This window comes from Oryctolagus cuniculus, chromosome 11, assembly GCF_051225735.1.
Source record: "Oryctolagus cuniculus isolate XC-2025 breed Fujian yellow rabbit chromosome 11, ASM5122573v1, whole genome shotgun sequence".
In the NCBI taxonomy this organism is placed as follows: domain Eukaryota; kingdom Metazoa; phylum Chordata; class Mammalia; order Lagomorpha; family Leporidae; genus Oryctolagus; species Oryctolagus cuniculus.
In genome coordinates, this window is record NC_142877.1 from 85,571,947 (window position 1) to 85,584,997 (window position 13,051).

General features: G+C 45.8%; 1 protein-coding gene across 7 annotated transcripts in view; it reads left to right on the plus strand.

Annotated features, from left to right (window-relative positions):
• The first annotated feature begins 853 nt into the window (after positions 1–853).
• The window catches only part of TMTC2 (transmembrane O-mannosyltransferase targeting cadherins 2), a 447,603-nt gene continuing 435,405 nt past the window's right edge, over positions 854–13,051 (plus strand). For 5 of the 7 annotated variants that reach the window (XM_089307532.1, XM_017342005.4, XM_089307530.1 and 2 more), the window contains exon 1: positions 1,228–1,668. In XM_089307532.1, the coding sequence (XP_089163658.1) occupies positions 1,586–1,668 (83 nt within the window). In that variant the 5' untranslated portion in view covers positions 1,228–1,585. Of the gene's footprint in view, positions 1,669–12,003; positions 12,718–13,051 lie in introns of those variants that run through there. The other 2 variants (XM_002711368.6, XM_089307538.1) reach the window with 2 other exon arrangements.

Sequence of the window (13,051 nt, forward strand, 5' to 3'; positions counted from 1 at the left end):
TCACTGCCAGAAGTCCAAGGGGCCGCAATTGCGGACTTGGGGTTCAGGGATTCCCGGGGGCACACTTGTTTTCCATGCCTTGTGGTGGCTGTGCAGCAGGGGGCGCTGCAGTAGTGTTCATCGTGGTCCATGGCAGACACTTGTCCAGCCGGAACACCAGCAGGCTCGGAGGGGGTGTGGCAGGCAGCCCGCCGTCCTCTTCGCTCTTGCAACTTCGGAACCCAGAGCTCGTTCTAGACGGGTCGTTCCTGTACACCGTATTTCATCGTGCTGGATGCCGTCCAGCCCTGTATCCGGGCGCAAAGGAAAGGGTACTCGCTTCCCGCTTTACCGGGAGCACGCCCGTGACCGGGTCGCCCCAGCGGCGTCCCGGGAACCCTGTGTCCTCAGGCTCAGCCGGACAAGTCCCCCTGCAACCGCGAACGGCTCCCCTGCCGACCCCCAGCCCTTGCTCCGGGGCGGTACGCGCCTGCCTCATCTTCGGTTTGGATCTGTTGTTACCCTTCCTGCGCGAACCTTGCTCTCCCGCGCCCCCCAAGTCCTCCGGCCGACCGGACTCCGCGCCTGGCAGCGCCTGGCACCCGCCGCGCTGGGGCTGAGACCCGGCCCGTGCCAGGCGCCGCCAGGCAGCAGCCGCGCGGACAGACGCCGCCGCGCTCCTCCGGCCGCCGCCCGCCGCGCTCGCGGGCCACCCTGGAGGGCAGTCTTCCAGCCGTCGCCCTTGGGTCCCCGGGGGCTTTCCAGAGGGAAATGGAAGGTGAAAGACACAGGGGGCGGGGCCTGCGGCTCCGGGGCGGGGCGGTGGGAGGAGCCTTCGGGGCGGATCTGGGTGGAGAGAGGGGCCGGGCGAGCCGGCGATGGAGGGTTGGCCACGCAGGCGCGGGGGGCCGTGTCGAGAGCCCCACGCGGGAGCCTCTGGAGTCCCCAGTCGCCGCTTCTCACTTCAGCGGAGAAGGGGGCTGAGGCCGGGAGGGAGCTAATAAAGAGTGAATGCGCTGCAGCCGCCGTGGCGGCCGGAGTCAGCCCGAGCGACCCCGGAGCGGTGCGCCCGGGCGGCGGCGAGGGGAGGCGGCTCGCCCGCTCCCTCCCACCCGCCCCTCTCCTCTCTCTCTTCCTCCAGCTGGTCCCAGAGCCCGGCTCGGGCCGGCCCCTCTGCCCCCATCCCGCAGCCTGCCACCTCCTCCGCGTCCCCCGCTCGTCACCTAGGGCGCCCCGCACTGCCATGGGTTAGGGTGGGGGCTGCGAGCCGCGCCGAGGACCAGCCCAGCGCAGCCGCCGCCGCGGGGCGCGGAGCCCGAACGCCGCCGCTCGCTGCGCGCGGGCGCCGGGCATGGGGAGCGCGCTGTGAGCCCGCACCCTGGGAGGACGCGGGAGCTGCGGGGACCGGCGCGAGGAGGAGGCGGAGGAGGCGGAGAGGAGCCGAGGGGCCGTGCCTTGCCAGGACCCGAGGGAGGGAGAGGAGGGGGTGAGGGAAAAGTGAAGCTGGGAGGAGAAGGCGGCGGAAGGTGGGGATTGATGCTTCTGTTTTTTGTTGCCGCTGCTGCCCTCGCGCTGGGAGCCGAGCCGGAGGGAAGGCGGTGGAGAGATGATTGCAGAGTTGGTGAGCAGCGCGCTGGGGCTCGCCTTGTATCTCAACACCCTGAGTGCGGATTTCTGCTACGATGACAGGTAAGGGGGCTGCGTGGGGGACTCCGCGGTGGCTTCCCGGGCTTGCCGCTCTCCGGCCGCGAGTGCCTCTGTGGGAGGAACGCGCTGCGCACCTGAAGCTGTGGGCGACACGTAAACATTGACACCTACAGCAAGCCCCAGGGATGCGAGCGCGCTGGGCGGGCTGAGCGAGTTTCCGCTCGGAGTTTGCTGCAGGTTCTCTAAGCTGGCTTCTCGGCTGTTGCCAGACGCTTAAGTTTCTTAGCGGAAATCCAGGCAATTTGGGAAACTTGTTTAATGAACGTGCTTTTTTTTTTTTTTTTTTTTTTTTACGTCTTAGGTATTGCTTGGTGCAACAAAAGCACATTAAGCGATTTTACGTCTGGGCTGGAAGGAAGCCGCTCCCCGCCCCCTAATAGATCTTCCCCGTAGCGTTTCCTTTTATTGATGGGACACTTTTATTTCCTGAACTTAAAACACACGTTTGACAGTTGCCAAAATAGCGTAGAGGGAGATCGCGCTGTGCTTCAACTCTCCCTTTCTACGTGTACCGTTACTTTACTTTGAGCCCCGCTTCCCCAGGCTCCCTAGCCAATCGATGGGGCAGGACTTGATAAAAGCCTTGGCTTTCCTGCCTGTTGGGCAGTTTTACTTGGGAAGTGAGTGAACCTTTGTGCTAATTGGGGACAGAGATGCCCCTGGGACTGAAGTTGTCTTCTGCATTTGGGTTATTTGGGTGGCTAATGAAACCTGAACTGTGTTGTCAGAGGAACTACACTGATTTCTGGGAAATGTCACACTTCTACTAGTATCTCTGCTTATTTTTTTAAGCGTTGTTAGTGTTTAGAAACTGATGAAAAGCTCCAATAGCCATTAGGGAAAATTCCAATTTGTGTCTTTCCGGTGACTTAATGTGATTACAATTAAAACAGATGCATAATTAAAATATATTAGGGAGAACAGCACGCTTGGCTAAACTTATTAACCGTCCTGGGGTGTTTCATGCTCCATTGAAATTAAACCATCCAAAAAGTGAGCACAGATTTACTTTGACAGGTTTTCAGCAGCCTCTCTGGGCTATGGAAAGTGAATGGATCCCCAGGGTTAGGGCGTGGCAGCGAGTGAACTTGAGCAGAGTGGTTGATAGTGAGGGGAAGTGAGTGCAACATCTTCTGGTGGTAATTAGCTCGGTGCTGTGTTCTCCAGAGTGCCCGCACTCCTGCGAAGAGGATGTTCACGGATATGTGCCTTAAATCCGCCCACCTTGCTTCGCATCCAGGGGTCTCTTATGAAACCCCTGGTAATCAGTGCAAGAACATTCAACAGACCCTTCGTAATGCATTTCATGCAGTGTCTTTCAGAGGCTAGTTGATAGGAAGCTGCTGATAGACATAAAGTTTTCCTCAACTTTTAATGTGTACTGCTTTCCGAAGTTACACTACATACTCTGGGAAGCGGATTCTGTGTAAGAGTGACATGAGCTGCTTCTCTTCCCTTCAATTTGACAGAATGGTGCACCTGCTCTTTCTAGGGTGTTACCCCCAAATTCTCGCTTCCAAAGATGAGTGACTTTCAGGGATGACTGTGTGCAGTTATTGGTTCTGTCGGGGACTGTTTGGATAGTGAGCATTTAAGCCAAGAGTATGGTGTTCCTATTAAAGAGAAGAAGCTTACTGTAACGCAGTAACTGTGCTGGACCACTGTGATAAACCGTGTGTTCCTGTTGCGTGCTGCTCCTAATTGCTGTCTATTTCTTAAAAGAGTTCATGTCAGAAGAAACCATTGAGAGTTAAGAATAAAACTATGTAAGTACGTTTTTCTATAGGTCTGTGCTCTTGAAGCATCAGTCCCAAGTGTTAGGACTGTAACTTTGTGAGAATGGTGTGAGTATGATGATAAATTAGTTGTCCTCTGATGGTTGGCAATTGTTATCAGTTCTTCACATGCTGTAGGTCAAATGACTTCTGTTTCCTAGTTACACAGATGAATTTAGTGTGATGATTTGCCCATATGCTCAATACGATAAGTGGACATTATATACTGAGTTATACTTTGCTACACTTTAAAAAGTACATTTCACTCTGATTTCTTAGAAGCACAACTGCATATTGAATCACGTTCTGTTAAGAATATGAAGTCTGCAGAGTAACAACCTTCATTTTTATGTATGCTAGAAATTATGAGACACCTATTCACAGGCGCATTGAGTTTATTTGTTGTGTGCACAGCATGATAGAGTGAAACATTGCCAAGGAGCACTGTAAATTGTGGCTTTTCAGATATATTTTCTATCCAACTTCACTGGTGTATGAAGGGGGAGAGGAGCTGGGGAGCCAAGTGGAAACCCTAGGATGAGGATAATGTGTTTATTTCCACGACTCTGTCTCTGCCTGCAAAGTTGACATTTACGTTGCTTAAGCTGCATCTGTGGATTCTGCTGTCCCCAGGAGCTTGTGTGGAATACAGTCCTGTGAGGAGAGGCCCATGCTGGTCATGAAGAGAGCAGCGCTCCAGGAGGGAGATGGCTCCTAGTGCCTGGCTTACCTCACTAGCCCCTGCCTCTGCATTTGGGCTGGAAGAGCCTGGCATTTACTTTAGCAGGGCCTTATATTACTTTAGCTTAAACATTATTACTGTGGTACTTCTCAAAGTTATCATTTCCTTTAAGTATAGTGATCAGGTTTACTTTATAAACTCTCTATATAATTACTTTCAATGTTTGATGTAGCTTGGTTGAAATTAAGTGGTAACATGAAACTTTCTTATAGCAAAACCTATTTCCCTATGGTAAAATTTAATATTTTACGAGTGTTTCTGTGCTAAACTTGAGAATACGCATATGATGTGATGAAATAGTGGACGCAAGGAGAATTCAGCCTCTGATGAATATGCATATCTAGGTTTCAGCTTCATCCTCCTTTCCCTTGCTTTCAATCTAGTATACCAGCAATATTGAGTCTTAAGTGGTGGTTAGAGTAAAAGTGGAATTAGGAATATGCCATCTCTGCCAAATTTTAAGTCATGTAGTGTGTGACTCCTTGAAGGATCCTCTCTTATTTTCTGGAATAATATGGTATTTGGGTCAGTGGTAAAAACTTGCTGACCCCAAATTCTCTGCTCTCTCCTGTGTCTGTTGAGGATGGCATGGCGTCCTTTCCCCTATCTCCTTTTTAAAAATACAGTCCCAAGTTTCTCTTGGAGATAACACCAGCAGGGGAGTCAGCTTTCTTCAAATAAAAGTGAACAGAGTCTATTGTTTTGCAGTCTCTAATTTCATTGTGCACATATCCAGTTGCTGACATGCCCTCTATGATATTGCACAAGTCAATTAAATATATAGACAAAATGATAAGTAAATGCTGCTCCTCTGTGCTTTTAATTCTCACATGAGTGAATCAGTGAGTTTGAGAAACAGACAATTTGGGCTTCTGGAAGTGGAAAATGTATTTGTGGTTCCTTTGAAGATATTCTTTCCTTGCCTGTTTTGTGTTTGCGTGATTATTAATGTTACCTGTAGGTCTCTTAGCCATTCTGTTGTGCAATAAATGTGTGAAACCTGGAAAAACAACTCCGTGCTCCCATTTCTACTCTTGGATTAAAATTACCCAAAACTCTCAGTAGCACGTTCATAGTTTAGTTTTTCATTTGAGTATAAATGTAAATCTAGGTTTTTATAGAAACATTAGTTAAGATTATCTTCATAATGAGTTTGATAGTATTTTAAATGAAGGAATGGAAAATTTAAGGCATATTAACAGTTTCTTAAAAACATGCTTTTTTCCCTAAAGATATTCAACTATTCCTTGTACTTGACCTTTTTTTTTTTTTAGGATGTATTTATTTTACTTGAAAGTCAGAGTTACACAGAGAGAGAAGCAAAGGAAGAGAGAGAAAGAGTGAGAGAGTCTTCCACCCGCTGGTCCACTCCTCAAATGGCTGTAGTGGTTGGAGTTGCACTGATCCAAAGCCAAGAGCCTCTTCCGGGTCTCCCATGCAGGTGCAGGGGCCCAAGAACTTTAAAGCAGGCACCTTCCATTGCCTTCCTGGGCCATAGCTGAGAGCTGGAAGTGGAGCAGCCGGGCCTTGAACACGGTGATTGTATGGGATGCCGGCACTGCAGGTGGTGGCTTTACAGGCTATGCCACAGCCACGGCCCCTGTACTTGATCTTTTAATGTTACTGTTAGTTTGTGTTTTTGACCTGGAATGATAAGAATCCATTAGGAAATGATCAATCTCTCTGTTAACTTCTCTTTAAAAAGTGTCTTCTAATAGATTTGTCTTGGACCAGTCTGGGATTGTTATCTTCAAATTCCAGAATATGTAATCACTGAAGACATGCCTGATATTTAGTGAAAGCATGTTTAGGAAAAATTCCCAAGAATTGTTAAACAAGGGGAAATTTTCTTTGTATCAAAGCTTGTCTTAATAGTTTATTATTGGAAGAAGCCACTGTGTGGACACCTATTATTTTACTCTTTATTTTCTCTAGTTTATAATACACTGAAAAACTGTGATTGTATGCCATTTATAGTTTATGGATTTGTTTTATTTGGATTGCTATTTTCTAGCTAAATTTTGATTGCTTAAATCTATTTGGAAAAGGTTCAGTTTGCTATTTTGAACTAGTACATCTCTTATCAATCAATAAATATGAAAATTAGGTGAAGTCAGTATGGAGCACTTTGCCCACCTCCATTGAGCCTGTCACATGGCATTTATCATAGCAAATGACCCAAATACAGGCACTGAGAGGACAGGTACAAATGCCAAAAGGAAAGCTGCTTGCCAACCATCTGTCCCTCAGTTTTCGTACATACACACACACACACACACACACAGAGGATTATTAATTTACATTGGTGATTCTGTGAACTGTTGTCTTGCTGTATGCACCTAGCTTTTTTGAGCTAATATGGCCCTGTGGTAACACTGAATTCTGAAACAGCACCAAGATTTTGGATTCCAACCTGAGTTAGAGGCACAGTTTGTTTTTCTGATCCCTTTGTTGTGGCTCACACACTAAGAGTACTTGCTTAAAACGCCCGGCGGTACAGCTGTTTATCAGAAGCCAGGGGTGTGTTTTCTTTAAAGCAGGCACCTTCAGAACATACTGTTAAGAAAGGACACAGGTGACCCGTACGGCACTCTGTGGCTGGCGAGTCTACTTACTTAGAACTGTATTATTCTTACCCAGAGTGCTTTTAATGTAGTAACATTCGTGTTGGTTCTCTGGTCAGAGCTAAGACTTGTATCAGCTTTGTGTGCTTACATTTTTATCATGAGAGAGATGAGGGGGAGAAGGGGGAGAGGAGAGAGAGAGAGAGAGAGAGAGAGAGAGAGAATGAATCTTCCATTTACTTGTTTACTCCCCAAATGCCCACAATTGCTGGGACTGGGCCAGGTTGAAGCCAGGAGCCAGGAACTCAGTCTGGGTCTCCCACGTGGGTAGCAGGAACCCAAGTACTAGAATCCACCTGCTGCTTTCTAGGGTGTATATTAGTGGGAAGCAGGAATCCAGGGCAGAGCCAGGACTCGAACTCAGTCACTACAGTATGGTGTTTTAAGTGGCCTCTTACCCCCTGTGCTGTACTCTGTTACTGTCTTCAAAAAGTGCACGTGTGGCAGCCCTGAAGGAAAGGCCAGTGGATTCTCCACTAGAAAGACTGGTGAATAGCTGTCCTCGTTTAGCACTTTTTTTTTTTTTTTTTTTTACAGTGGAGGAACCTATGAGGACTGCATCCCCTCTGTCTTTCAGAGTATGAAAAAGGCGTAATATTTTGAATAATTACAGGTGCAGTGATGCACAGTGCTATAGGGTTTCTTTGGAGATGTGCTCCTGAAGAATAAATTGCTACATTCAGTAATTCACTAATGAGTACTCTCAGTAGGAAATCCGTGTGCTGCAGCTGCTTGCCCTTGCTAGGGGCATCCCACCAGCCAGTGTCTTATCCTTTCTGTACTTAGCAGGGGCTAGAAAGTCTAAAGGTGCTAGGTAGAATTTCCCTTGAATGCGTTTCTTTTTCATTATCTTTTCTTATGCATCTTTCTTTTCTTTCTTTCTTTCTTTTTTTTTTTTTTTTGACAGGCAGAGTGGACAGTGAGAGAGAGAGACAGAGAGAAAGGTCTTCCTTTGCCGTTGGTTCACCCCCCAATGGCCGCTGCAGCTGGTGTGCTGCGGCCGGCGCACCGCGCTGATCCGATGGCAGGAGCCAGGTACTTCTCCTGGTCTCCCATGGGGTGCAGGGCCCAAGCACTTGGGCCATCCTCCACTGCACTCCCTGGCCACAGCAGAGAGCTGGACTGGAAGAGGAGCAACTGGGACAGAATCCGGCGTCCCTACCAGGACTAGAACCTGGTGTGCCGGCACCGCAAGGCGGAGGATTAGCCTATTAAGCTGCGGCGCCAGCCATGCATGTTTATTTTCATTGATACTCATATTCTTAAACTTTTACCAGGGCGCCAGTGCGGTGGCACTGCAGCACTGATGTTCCACATGGGCACAGGTTCGGCTCTCGGCTGCTCCACTTCTGATCCAGCTCCCTACTGATGTACTTTGCCTTGGGCTCCTGCACCCATGTAGGTCAAGACCTGGAAGAAGTTCCTGGCTCCTGGTTGATGTGGCCATTTGGGGAACGAAACAGTGGATGAAGATGCTGTCTCTCTCTGTCTTTTTTGGCTCTTCTTCTCTCTCTCTGTAACTCTGCCTTTCGAATAAATATCTCCCAACGTAAGAGAAAACAAAAAAAAATTTTTCCTGGGATTCTGTTAACTTGTGTCCCATAACATTGGGCCTAAGATACATGGTAGGTGGTTTGTCTTGGCCTTATTTTGGTGTGGTGCTCATTGATGTTTTATTCATAGATGTGGAAGCTTTGGATTGCCTCTCCCAATTGCGCCCATCCTCATTTTCTGGTCAGTTGTTTTCCATGGGGTTCTGCACTGGCTGAATTAACTATATTTGCCTCAACTGATCAGAGGAGTTGCAGACTCTTGCCTAAGAGATGTTTTTGGCCATGTCTTCCGGATAATTATTTCCAACAAGATGTTGCACTATCAATTTTTATCGATCCCTCTTCCTCTCTTTTATCTCTCTGACATTTAGCTTTTCAATCACATTTGTCAGTTTCTCTGCTAGTCAAGCTTTCTAAGATGAAAGGTATAAATTTTCCTTTCAGTCTTTTAAAATCTTTTTGGAATACTTTTTTAGATTTACTAATATGAACTTTTGTCTTCACAGATAATTGGGAAACAAATAAACCCCTGTCTACACAGGAGAATTTTGAAGAAGGCAGGAACACTGAAATGCTGGTTTTCAAGATTCAATACAAAAAGTTGCTGTCATGTTTTTAATTTATTTTATTTAAGATTATTTCATAAGATGTAGAAAATTTGAAAAACTAGAAATTATTTTTATTTTTTAATTAAAAAATTGTAAGGTTTATTTTTGTTTATTTTAAAGGCAAAGTTAAAGGAGAGAGAGAGAGAGAGGGAGAGAGATCTTACATCCCCAAATGGCTGCAATGGCCAGGGCTGGGCAGGCTGAAGCCAGGAGCCAGGAGCTTCTTCCAGATCTCCCGCATGGATGTAGTGGCCCAAGCACTTGGGCCACTTTTTGCTACTTTCGTAGGCCCATTAGCAGGGAGCTAGATCAGAACTGGAGCAGCCAGGTTTCAAACCCTTACTCATTTGGGATGCAGGTGGCACAGGTGGTGGCTTTACCCACTATGCCACAATGCTAGTCTCAAATTTATTGCTCTGAAGATCAGAGAGATACTTTGATTTGCTTGGTCTATAAAATTAATATGGAAAAGAGAGAAGGTTTGAAAATTCTAACTCTGGCTTTAGATTCCATGTTCTTGTGGAACTGAAATGATTCTTTGTTTATTTCCTTCTTTGAAGCTTATGCATGAACTACATTGCTTGAGCGTGTGGCTGTATTGTTTTAGAAGTACTTTAGAGTTTGAGAGAGATATTATTTGCTTATGATGATTTGCCATAGGCTTTTGTTGTTGTTGTTGTTAAAGATTTCTTTATTTATTTGAGAGGCAGAGTGACAGAGAAGCAGAGAGAGAAAGAGAGGTCTTCATCTGTTGGTTCACTCCCCAGATGACCACAGCTGCCAGAGCTGCACTGATTCGAAGCCAGGAGCCAGGAGCTTTTTCCGGGTCTCCCACGTGGGTGCAGGGCCCCAAGGACTTGGGCCATCTTCTACTGCTTTCCCAGGCCATAGCAGAGAGCTGGATTGAAAGTGGAGCAGCTGGGACACGAACCCGCTATGCCACAGCGCCGGCCCCTGCCATAGGCTTTTGTTTTCTTCATTTCTTTGCTGGGGCATTTGTGATGTCAGAGTGCGATGTGGTATGTAGTGTGTCAGAGCATGTAGTTACAGTCAAGGTGACTGGCTGAATTACATGATTTGTTTTATGAAGCACATATTAGTGGCTGCGTGCTAGGTATTGTGATCAAATAAAATGTTTCTGTCAGATCCTTTTTATGGAATTTATTGTAATACATGTATCAGTATTCCTCATGAGTATCAGTTTTTTTTTTTTTAAATAACAGCTTACTCCACATGTATGATCATGGCTTATTTAATTAGGAAACAATGTATAAAGACATAGCCTTGAGGTGGAGGAATTGATTGAGATTTACAACTGTGAAAAAGTCACAAGTTTTGATAATGAAAGTACTTTCTTCCTAATTGTGATTCCAGAGATTATTGATTTCTTTAGAAGTAGAAGACTTTGCACTACCCTAAGAATCCTCACTTGGCATCATTTAAGTGCAGTTTAACTTCAAAGGATGTGTTATTTGCTGAAGAGTGGCCACTGGGGCGCAATATGGCTCTTGACATTGTGAACAGTGTTAAATGAGGGGCCTGAAGTATTTCAAACAGCCATGTTTCAACATTGTTTAAAAATCCAGTGGGAAGCATGGCAGTCCATAGAACCCTGCATACTTGGAATTCTTTGGGTATTAATTTTACACTCAGTTCACAAGTTTATTTCTTACAAAACAAGGGTTTTTTTTTTTTGTCTTTTTAAAGAGATGAATGAGGCTAATACAGTTTTTACAGCTGTGTTTTATGAAATTTTGTTGTCTTCTTTTTAATTGCTTAGAAGTGTGCCATAAAGAGACTAAAAGGATGCAAACCATGGCCCTAATTTTTGTTTTCAATTTATCACTTAGGTTATATGTCGATGCTAAGGACCTTGTTGTAAAGCTTATTCCCAGTGACCTTCTATTGTAAACTCAAGATTGTAAAACTCATCTTTGAGAGAGGCAGATAAGTGAAAACACTTTGCAAAAAGTAAACATCTTGTTTTTGTTAATTTCCAATTAGTTCCACACTGAAAGCATGTGTACCCTGCTTTCCCTTCGGTTAGTGGTGTCTCTTGCCTTACCTAGGAGCTTCAGTGGTTGAACTCTTCAGTGAGGCTCCTCCGGAGGGAAGGAGGATTTCCTGGATGTCAGTGCACGTGGAAGTGACGTCGCTGCTAATTGTGTCCTCTGTGGGGAGTGCCTGAGGTTGCAGCTCCAGAGACTACATTCACAGGCTTGGCTGTTTTTCTCAGTTTGGGCAGGGTGCTTGTCATTGCAGAACTGTTCTGGGGAAGGGGGTCTCCGGGTAGGGCTGGCAGCTGCGGTGAGCTTGGACTGGTTCCTCTGGGACATTCCTCATTTGTTTTTGAACTGCTTTTTGGCTCCTTCTACTTTCTCATCTTCAGGCTTCAAAAAATACTATACATACTGAGCTTGCTGCCTTTGATTGTAAAAGATGTGTTAAGGTAGAGCACTTGGGTCCAAATATTTTTTCAAATATAATTCCTTTAGACCGGGTCACTCTCTTCCTCCCTGAAAAAATTAATTATAGGCCGCCTCTCCCAGATCAATTGAAAAGAGCTCATTTTGACAAAGCAAGCTGTGATGACAAATTTTCCAACTATGAATTTCCAGGAGAAAAGTTCTTAGATGATGAAGAAGCTTAATCAGAGAAAAAGACATTTTTATTTGCAGAAATAGGCCCTTTGGAGGGAGGCAATTATTTATAGCTGATGTGAAAAGCTGGTATACCTAAATTCATTTGGTAAACCACACTTAAAATAGGAAGATTGTCCTTGTTATTTTACTGCAACAAACAAAAAACCTGATACTGAATTGTGTCACTGAATTTGTATTAAAGAAACAAGATTTTGCCATTTAACCCTCTCTGATAGGAATATGTACTGATTTAACCAAAGAAAATGAGTTTGAGATTTGAATAAAAATGTATTAAAGACACCAGTGTGCTGAAATGACCAACTGTAGTTTTCCATGAATATCTAATCTATCTTTTTAAAATATCTTGTTCAAACGGATCTCTTTAGAATTGCTTCCTCCCACTTTTTTATTTGATCTTGTTTGATTCATGTAAAAGCAGTGGTATTGCTTGCTTTTGTTCCATATTGAACAGAAGATGAAATTTCACTTTTTTAAAACCTCTTTTAAGCCATCGACCTTAATAATGCAAACTATTTCTATGGGAAAAATGTTGGTGGTTACTTTTAGATTGTGCTCCAGGTACGAAGTTGAGGATGTCTGTGACAGCCTGCCGGGTTTTACACCTGGTCCTGCCTTGTAACTTGCCTCCGTGCAGTCAAATGGATAATTGACTTTTAAAAATCTTTTTGAGTCCACTCACCTCAAATTCCCACTTTTTTTTTGAAACGAGATGAATCTTCCCATGGCTCTCCTGAAGAGACAGTGAGATGGGCCGCTTGCTGGTTCTCTTTCTATGTATGTGTTTCTAGATCAGAGCTTCCCAAATTTCCCTCTATAGGAGAATCACCTGGGGTTACTAAAATGCTGATTCAGAGCACCCCATCAGGAGCACCAGGTCAAGTCCTGGCTGCTCCCATTCCCATCCAGCTTCCTGCTGATTTTTCCTGGCAAGGCAGTAAAAGTTGGCACAAGTACGTAGACTTCTGCAGCTGTGTTGGTGACCAGGATACAGTTCCTATCTCCTGGTTTTGGCTTGGCCCAGCCCTGGCACTTGCGACCCTTTGGGGAGTGAGACAACAGACAGAAGGTACCTCTTTGTGTCTCTCTCTGTCTTTCTCTCTTTCTCTGATGCCCTGTCTTTCAAACAAACAAACAAACCTTTAGAACCGCAGACTTAGAGGGCAAACATTTGGCATAGTGGTTAGGCTGCCACCTGGCAGAATGCCTGAGTTAGAGCCCCAGTTCCGGCTCCTGCCCAGTTTCCTGCTAATGCACAGCCTGGGAGGCAGTTGGTGATGACTGAAGTTCTTAGGTCCCTGCCACCCTTGTGGGAAGCCCTGAATGATTTGCCAGAGCCTAGTTTGGGCCTGGCCCAACCCCAGAGTGAACCAGTAGATGGTAGTTGTCGATCTTTCTCTCTC